We start from the raw sequence: 9,261 nt of genomic DNA on the forward strand, positions 1-9,261 counted from the left end.
CGGTCCCGTGACTGTGTTGTCGCGAGAACTGGCTGCTTGGGGGCGTCTGCGCCAAGAAACCGAAGTGTAGGTGACGGTTCCGAGACATCGCCGCCAAGCTGGGCACCGGGGAGATGGCCGAGACGGACCCCAAGACCATGCAGGACATCACCTTGGTGGTAAGCGGCATGCTTACGTGGGCCCCGACACTCCCCGGCCGCTCTCGGCCCTGACATGGGGTGTGGCCAGCGGCCTCGGCCGGCGCACCTGCCGGGCTTGCCCTCCCTCGGCCCCAGCTTGGACCCTCGTGACCTGACCCATGGGAATACCAAACCCGACCTGGCGGGGACCTGACTAAAGGCCTGGCACACCTGCCGAGCGTTCCCGCCCGCGTCCTCGCTTCCCCTTCCTCCCAGGAAAGGGGTCTCGGGATAAACTGGTATCGGCGGACTTGTTCTGGTTTCTCGTAGGTGGAGACGCTCCTGCAACAGATGCAAGACAAGTTTCAGATCATGTCCGACCAGATCATTGGACGGAATATCCTTTTGGTTCGGAGGCAGCTTCTTAATGGTGGGGGTGAGCAGGTGGTTTGCAAACCGACTTAAGGTAGTCATTTAGAAATTACTTTTTTTTAACAAGAATTTGTTGTTATTTTTAATTATGTGTACAATAGGTGCGCGTGAGTGACTGAAGAGACCAGAGACATTGGCTCCCCTGGAGCTGGAGTTACTGGCGGTTGTGAGCTGCCCAATATGGGTACTGGGAACCCCATTCAGGTTTTCTGCGAGAGCCCAAATGCTCCTAACCCTGAGCCATCTCTCCAGCCACACTTAGAAATTGCTTTACTGATCTGGGCTATACTGTGTTCCCGAAAAGGATGGTGCCAAGACAGGCGTGGCGGAGCTAGCCAAGTTCCCTGTTGGGGGCCCTCCAGAGCACCAGTGAAGGGGTTGGGCTGTAAGGTAACTGTTGGCTAGCAGTGCACATTTGAGCCCTTCAGTCTCCAGTCCTCTTCTTACCCTTACCAGTGGAATACAGAGCCCTCTGGGATTAACAAGGAAACCGAGGTTTGGGAAAGTGAGAACTCACCTGGGTACCCTGCACCTGGACCGCCAGGCTCTCGCTGTAACCGGAAGAAACTAGGGAAGGCAGTCGCTTAAGCCAGGCTGCAGGGGCCTGGAGGAGACCGGGCCAAAGGAGGGCGTTGGTGTGTGGGCTCCTTAACTGTACCACTCGATGACATGAGCAGTCGCATTGACGACCTGGAGAAAAATATCGCTGACCTCATGACCCAAGCTGGAGTGGAAGAACTGGAAGGCGAAAACAAGATTCCTACTGCGCAGAAGAGTTGAAGGTAAGGGAGGCCTCAGTGGAAGAGCGCTCTTGATGTAGCTGATAGTTTTCACCGTGTCCTTTGCCAGCCGGCTAATGTAGTTTATCGTTTTCACCATGTTCTTCCCCAGCCGGCTGTAGTTGATCGTTTTCACCATGTCCTTCGCCAGCCGGCATCTCTCTGCACCCCACCTGTGAACTCCGTGTATTGAAGTTTTTCATGCCACACTAATTGCTTAGGTAGAATTTATATTTCCAGTTTTCATTACTTAAAACGATGCTCAACAATGTTGTTGACTCCAAAGCTCACACCTAAGAAGAGTGAAATTGATAACAAAAGACGAAACTCATTTCTATTTCAGATTTGTGTATATATGAGTGTTTTGCTTGCATATGCACCTCATTCAGGCCTGGTGCTTTGGGAGGCCAGAAAGCACCAAATCCCTTGGAACTGGAGTTACAGACAGGACCTGCCGCCATGTGGGTGCTAGGAATCAAACCTAGGTCTTTCCAAGAACAAAAAGTGCTCTTAACCACCGCGCCATTTCTAGCCCCTTGGTATTTTAATTGTTAAGTTTACAGTTTTTTGTCATGGGCCTCAATCGTAGCCTGGGCCTCGCATTAGACACCTGGAACCTGGACACATCTCTGGCTGGTGAGCTGGTAACTACCGACTACCAAACAGTGCCGTTTCGGAGCATGTATATTTGGTACCCTGCCCTGGCCACTGGAAGATTATTTCATTGTTTTCTTTTGGAAATAGCAGAGAATTCAGGTCATCTACATGAGCATCTCTCTTAAATTCGAGAGACTTTGTGACTTTTATTGTGGACTCGACTCCCTCCCTCTAGAGTGGATTAAATTTCTACTCAGTCGTTTCCGGTAGAAGCCGACAGAGGTTCAAACCACTCAGTGCAGTGAATTTTTTTGTAGCATCACCTGTGTTATCGGGGGGCAGGACACTCACAGCCCTCAATTTTTATTTTTTTATTTTTGACATAATCTTACTATACATCCCTGGCTGGCTGGCCTGGAACTTGCTATATAGACCAGGATGACCTCAAACTCACAGAGACCCACCTGCTTCTGCCTCTGCCTCTTAAATTCTGGGATTAAAAGTTATTTTGGGGCATGGCCTGGAGCCAGCTTTTCAGTGAGTTAAACAGGTTGTTCTGAAGTCCAGGAGACTAGATGGGGGTTGGAGGGTCCTGATACACTGGGTTGCTTGGCTGTGAGATGCTCATGAGCTCAGTACGTGCCGTGTCATCTTCAGTCCTATTTAGAGGGCAGCTGCGAAGTGTCCAGTGAGTCTTGGAAGCCACTAGGGAGTTTTGCTTTTTTGTGGCAGAAAACTCCATGAGTCAAGAACTGAAAGACTCATTGAAGATGTTCGACTGATGGGGAAACACACAAAAAAGGGAATGAAACTAGGAAGTGGATTCAGAGAATTTTGAATAAAAATGTCCATATCAGGCTGGAGAGATGGCTCAGCTGTTAAAAATACGTATGTTCTTGTAGAAGACCCAAGTTCAGTTCCTAGCCCTCACATGAGCCCTCAGTCACCACTGTCTGCTACTCCACCACCCTCTTCTGGCCTCCACAAGGGCGTGCACTCGCCTCTCCATACCCACACACAGGAACACACACACACACATGTGTCAGCTTTATTTACACACAAGGACCTGCACTCTCCTCTCCATACCCACACACAGGAGCACACGCACACACATACACACACAAAAGTCAACTTTATTTTCAGTGGCACTTTCTAAGATTTATAAACAAAGTGAATTTTCTAGAATAGTATGCATGGAGAATCCAACAGATGACTAAGTGGAAAATGTTGGCTATTCTGGGGGTGACTCTGCTGTGCCCTCAGTGCTGCTGTTGATTGCTTTTCTTCTTCCACAGGCTGCTGATACTCACGGTGAATCCAGAACATCGTTTTTCCCAAGCCAAGAGAAAACCAAGTGGCTTTCTGCAACTAACTATTATGTGTCGACAGGTTTAAAGCGTGCATTCTTATCACAGCCTGCATAGTCCATAGAGTGTCCCCCCTACACCCCCAGTTTCTCAAACTTGGTATCTTTACATCTTGGTCAGTTGTCTTAATTATTAAACACTAAAACTTTGGCAGTTTCTGCATAAAATTGTCCAACTTTTTAGTGAGTTTTGAAGTCCTTTCCCGCTGTTCCTTTTGTGGTAGTTACTGTTTGATGAAGTGGCAGAACTTTCCAGTTAAGTGACTAGTAACTCCTCCCCTTGGCAGAAGCCGTGATGTGAGATGTGTACGTTTAGGGTTCGTTCATCTTCAGCACAAGGTGACTGTTGAGCTGATGCTAGAATGTCAGAAATGCTTTTCCAAATGGCCGAGAACGTTTAACAGTGGTTTGTGCCGGAGTGTCTGTCAGAGTTTTGCATGAGATTCTCGTAGCATTGGTAGGGCCTGCTGTGCTCATCTGGCAGGCTGTCAGAACCCAGTGACCCTGGCCTCCCTTCGTTCTACTGACTGAAAGGGAAGAGACCAAAAGACCCGAGTGAGTCTACTGCTGGTCACGTGGCTGAGAAATGCCCAGTGGCTGGTGGAGGCTCTGGTTTTTAAGAAATTCTATTTTACTTGAACTATTTCTTGCCTAAATTCTTGCACAGTGAGTTCTATTACTGACTAAGAAGACAGATAATAAACTCTTCACATTTGGAATTCCAGTGTCTGTAGGCTTAGCCTCCAGGCCACTTTTGATGATCTGAAAAGCAATCCATGTCACTGGCCCCACAAAGTGAATTCATACAATAAAAAACGTGAACAGTTGCAAAGTTTGAACATGGTGTGGTCCTTCTAGAAGAAGCCCTGACCAAGTCAGGCACTCTGTTTTCTCATTTGTGTTGCAGACAGGCTAAGAACAACTTGGTCATATTTCTGAACTCTGGAGTGGGGTGGGGGTGGGGTAACAGGTTCCTGAAAGCAGCAGGAGTTCCTGTCGTCAGCCTGTGACTGGCACTACAGGTTGAGCCCCTCAAGGTGCCACTCTGTTATTAGCCTGGGACAGACTGGCTCCAACCTGCATGCAGGACACCCTTGATCTTACAAATGGAGACTCTGGGTCTGCTTGTCATCCAGAGACAGCGGGATGGTTCAGGAAGGAGTTTGCGACCTAAGAAATCAGCTTCCGAGGCAAATCCCTGGACCAGAAACACCTGTCGTGATAGAGGTGCTGGGAACCATGTTGCTGGGATGTCCTTGTGCCCAGTATGTTTGTTATCTCAGTTTTCAGATGGAAAGCTGGGTGCCATGTTACATTACCAACTGAAGCCTCTGAAAAAGCAAGAGGGGCTGGGTACTTGAGAAGGGGTGGCCTGGGAAGACTTCTACAGGGATGCTTGTCACTGGAAGGAGGCTGCCCAGAAAAGGTTTATGGTCCTGTGGGTTTAGGAAATTTTCACACTAGGTCAGAGTCCTGTCTAGTCACACAGTGCAAACCAGTCAGTCAGAACCAATGACAGCCCTGGAGCGGGGAAATCAGCCCTGAAATGTCTGCAGGTAGGTGGGCACCTGTAAGCTCAACCCACAGGTGCCATAGGCTCCCTGTGTAAATAGAAATCTCAAGTGTCCAGCTGCTTTTCCAAGCTTTGGAGCAAAACCTTAGACCTTATATAAAACAGGCTTTGCGGTCTGTCCAACCTCCACCCGAGGCCGGACTGTGTGGAGAACAGCAGGTAGGCATGTGACTAAGCTCTGGGTACACGGACCTCCACTGCAGCCCTCCTAGCCAGCAGACATCTACCTGCCTTGGCACCACCTGGGTCAGCTGGAGAAAGCCGTGCACTGGGACTCCCTGTTCTTCAAGGAGCAACCTCACTTTCCCTTAGCCTTTGTTCATCAAAATCTCCATCAGTCAGCCCGTCCTTCACCCACCCAGCCATTATTCAGGGGAGCAGCTAACTCTTCGCTCCTGGGTCATTCACAGATGAGTAGGCTACCAAGAAACAGCCAGGGGCCCCATCAGCCTCCTTGCTAGACCCCTAATGTATGCACCCTGCTTTCTTTAAGCTACAGAGTTTTTAACAATCATTTGCCAGTTTTGTTATTTCAACATTTGCCACGTTGGGTGAGGTCAGTCTGCAGAGCCCTGGGGAACTGAAGGTTGAATGGCCTCTGAGAGCCCTTGATCCCAGCCTTACCTAGGGTACTGATAGCAACGCCATCCTCCAAGCCAGTCAGCCCCTTGGAAATGAACTTGATAAACATCCTGTTGGCAAGTTATAGACTGACCATAAAAATAATTGTGTTCCACTCTTACTTTGTGCGTATGTATTTTTAATTAGAGCAAACAAACTAGGAGAATTTGCATAGTGTGTTGATGTATAGCTCCTAAAATGACCTGGAACCAGCACTGATTACCCTTGTCCAGATAGCACCTGTGAAAAAGATTGTATCCTCCCTCTTTAAGGGTTGTTAGTGTGTGTGGATACGGTGTGAGTGCAGGTGCCATGGCATGTTCAGAGGCCTGGGGATATCCGCCAAGTCCATTGGTTTCCACTGTGGATTTGGGTTCCGGGCATCAAACTCAGGTCACTGGACTCCCTGATGGGGCTTTCACCCACTGAGCACCTCGCAACCTGCAGGGCTTTATTTGGAGATGCTGTGCTGTGTTGAGGGCTGCCTTTTCACCGTTTGGTTTAATCCGCAGGATGCCATTTGGGTTTTTATGTGACCCATCTCCTTTGGAAAATGAATCCAAGGGTTTGAGCTACATGAAGTTAAAGCAGTGTGTCCTGACAGCTATCTGGCTATTCCTCACCTCTGTGAGCCAAGATGTCAGGCTGTCTTCCAGGCTGCCCCAGAGTCAGCCCCATGGCCAGAGTAGCTCTTGAAATTTAGATTCAGAAGGCCGGTTTTGCATTCTTCCATTAAGCATAGCCTAAAATTAAGTAACAAAACACCAGACTTGAGTTGTCTAATGACCTAGAGTTCAGACATTGACTGTATAGCACCCACCCCGTCGCTCTTTTTTAGAATGTTTTTCATTATTTCAGTTTTATGCATGCATACAATGTATCTTGGTTATACCACACACACACACACACACATTTTCCCCTCCTACTCCTTACCCCTCCAACACACACCCTTCTTCACGTCCTCTCTGTATGACCTGCCGAGTCCCATTAGTTCCAGCCACATAGGCATGGCCAACCTGCCAGTAGTAACCACAACCCCAAAGAAAGATGACTCCCCTTCCCCCAGTAGCCCTCAATGGCTAGTAGCTCCTCAGCTCACGAGGTGGAGCTACATCAACTCCACTACCACCTACGCTGGATCTTCTGCAGGTCACTGTGGCTGCTGTGAGCCCATGAGTGAACCGGCCATGCCATGTCTGGAAGAGCATCCTACAGCACTGCCCCCACCCTCTGACTCTTAAACCATCTCTCCCTTCTCTGTGATGTTCCCAGAGCCCCGGGCCCAGCTTTACAGTTACTGACGCAGAGCCCATGAGGCAGGGGCGTCTGTGTTCGTTTTTTTTTTTTTTTTTTTTTTTTTGTATTTTTCGAGACAGGGTTTCTCCGTAGCTTTTTGGTTCCTGTCCTGGAACTAGCTCTTGTAGACCAGGCTGGCCTCGAACTCACAGAGATCCGCCTGCCTCTGCCTCCTGAGTGCTGGGATTAAAGGCGTGCACCACCACTGCCCGGCACACTCTAATCAAGCTGCTACTGACCAATCAGAGCCGCAGAATAGACTCAGGAACTGAGCTGCAACCTCGAACCAGAGCTTCTGAAGCATTGAGAACTAGAAACGCCTGTGCCAAGTTACAATTAAGGTTTCACCAGTCAGGGTTCAGGGATGGGGGCTCTCCTGGGAGCATTTCTCTGTGGTGCATTTACCTTGTTCTCACTGGTTGTTCACCCAAGTGTGGCGGGGCAGCTCGCCCACCTTTCATGTCCCAGCCTGCTAACCAGGATGTCAATGATGTCAGTTACCCAGGGAGGCCTGGGGAGGTCTGGGGAACTTAAACTTTACCTGACCCTCCCTGGTTTTAAATGGAGTCTGGAAACAAGATGGCGGTACTTAGGGCAAGCCCCTTTTGCTTGTTCCCAACATTCTGAAATTTGAACTCAGGTCCTCATGTTAGCATGGCAAGAGCCACTGTCCCAGCCCAAGTATCCACACTGGGCATCCATAAATTCCCCCCAGTTTATTATTTTCAATGCTATTTCCTCAGCATAGAAAGAGAACAGTTCTCCCCACATCCGCTCATGTCAGTCACTCCGGCCCAGACAGTCTGAGGTCACTGAAAAGAAACTGATTCTTAGTTACCAGGAGCAGCAGAGCCCTGGGCTTGACCTCATCAGCCCTCTGAACCCAGAGTTTGCCCCAGCCCAAGGAACCGAGGGCCGAGAGATCTCACCCTGCCAAGATGACAGTCACACCAATGCAGCCTATCACTTATTAAAACACGCCACTAAAATACTTAAAAATAAAACTTAAAGGTGGTGCTACACGCCTTTAATCCCAGAACTCAAGAAGCAAAGGCAGGCGGATCTCTATGAGTTCAAGGCCAGCCTGATCTACTGAGTGCGTTCCAGGACAGCCAGGACTACACAGAGAAACCACGTCTTCAAAACAAAACAAAACACTAAGAGAGACTTGCATAGATCTAATCTACATGGGAAGTAGAAAGTAGAAAAAGACAAGATCTCCTGAGTAAATTGGGAGCATGGAAACCTAAGGGCAGGGTTGAAGAAGGGAGGGGAGAAACAGGGAGGGGAGCAGAGAAAAATGTAGAGCTCAATAGAAATCAATAAAAAAAGGAAAAAAACAAAAAAACTATATGTGTGTAGGTGTACATATATGTGTACATTATACACATACTATTTATATGCATATACACATCTATATACATATATATAACTTTTTGAAAATTATTTTGACCCTTAAGCCACAAAAAGACACCCAGTCACGTGAGGCTTCCTGGGTGTCGGTTGACTAAAAGGATGTGTCATTCAGTGAAATTGTTCAAAGCTGGCTGTTTGTTAGTTCATTGTCTTTATTGTCCTGGAAGGTTTTTTCCTTTAATCCATGAATACCTTTATTCAGCTCAGCTGCAACGTAGCTCTGTAGCAAATACATGTGTCCCAATGGGATTTCACTTGTGAAAATAAGATTTCAATAGTAACAAATCTGTGATAGTACCTTTTAAAAAAATTATGGAGGGTTTGAGCTGTTCACCAGCCTTAGAGGGCAATAATGCCGCCCATTTAGAAAGACAGAGCAAGATTGAGGCACGCCTCTGCTCACTGATCGTGGGAACTAGCCCTGTGGACTCCCATGCCCTCTGGGGAAGCCATCAGTGCTCCCACTTCCACCTCAAATCAAGACAGGTTCTTGACTTGTAATCTGGCTTTTTTTTTCTTTCTTCCTTTTTTTTTTTTTTCAGTGAAAATTTAGAAGCTTGTCAGCCACTAACAATAACTAAAAGTGGCTTGAATAATGTGAGTGTGGTGCGGAGGCCCCGGAAGTTCTGGGTCTTTGCTGGGTTAGTCCTGGCTGGCAGCCCATGCTAGTCTTGGCTTGTCCTCATGGTAACTGTCTCCAAGCACATGGGGATTAACACAACCCCCTCTCCCAAACCCCGCCTTCTTGTCTACCTTGGTGGAACTGTATCCTGAGCGCTGGTGCCTGTGAGTGTGACCTTATAGAGACATCTAGGTCATGGAGACACTGTCACATCCAAGTGAGCTCCTTTTAAGAGGAGGCACAGAGACAGAGCTCAGGGAAGGTCACATGACAGCAGAGGCCGACCACGGAGTGCTGGCTGCAAACCAAGGCGCACCAGCTGCTCCGTAGATCATCCAAAGAGGAACTGAATTGCCCCTACACCTGAGAGACTCCATCCCTCTGGTCTGAAACCACCCAGCTGGGGCTAACTGGTTCCCACAGCCCAGGATGCAGAAACA

General features: G+C 48.4%; 1 protein-coding gene across 1 annotated transcript; it reads left to right on the top strand.

Moving 5' to 3' along the window:
* Hsbp1 (heat shock factor binding protein 1) lies at window positions 1-4,132 on the top strand. Its single transcript, XM_075977427.1, has 4 exons — window positions 1-158; window positions 450-516; window positions 1,213-1,333; window positions 3,223-4,132. The coding sequence occupies exons 1-3, from the start codon at window positions 114-116 to the stop codon at window positions 1,329-1,331; spliced, it is 231 nt and encodes a 76-aa protein (XP_075833542.1). The 5' UTR covers window positions 1-113; the 3' UTR covers window positions 1,332-1,333; window positions 3,223-4,132.
* The last annotated feature ends 5,129 nt before the right edge of the window (window positions 4,133-9,261 follow it).

Source organism: Microtus pennsylvanicus, chromosome 6, assembly GCF_037038515.1.
Source record: "Microtus pennsylvanicus isolate mMicPen1 chromosome 6, mMicPen1.hap1, whole genome shotgun sequence".
Classification (NCBI taxonomy): Eukaryota; Metazoa; Chordata; class Mammalia; order Rodentia; family Cricetidae; genus Microtus; species Microtus pennsylvanicus.

What these genes read in the sequence shown, in the direction of transcription:
- Hsbp1 (XM_075977427.1), top strand. Translation starts at nt 114, where the DNA reads ATGGCCGAGACGGACCCCAAGACCATGCAGGACATCACCTTGGTG. An exon ending in TGCAGGACATCACCTTGGTG is followed by an intron (nt 159 to 449) that starts GTAAGCGGCATG and finishes GGTTTCTCGTAG; the next exon opens with GTGGAGACGCTCCTGCAACA. An exon ending in CGACCAGATCATTGGACGGA is followed by an intron (nt 517 to 1,212) that starts ATATCCTTTTGG and finishes TAACTGTACCAC; the next exon opens with TCGATGACATGAGCAGTCGC.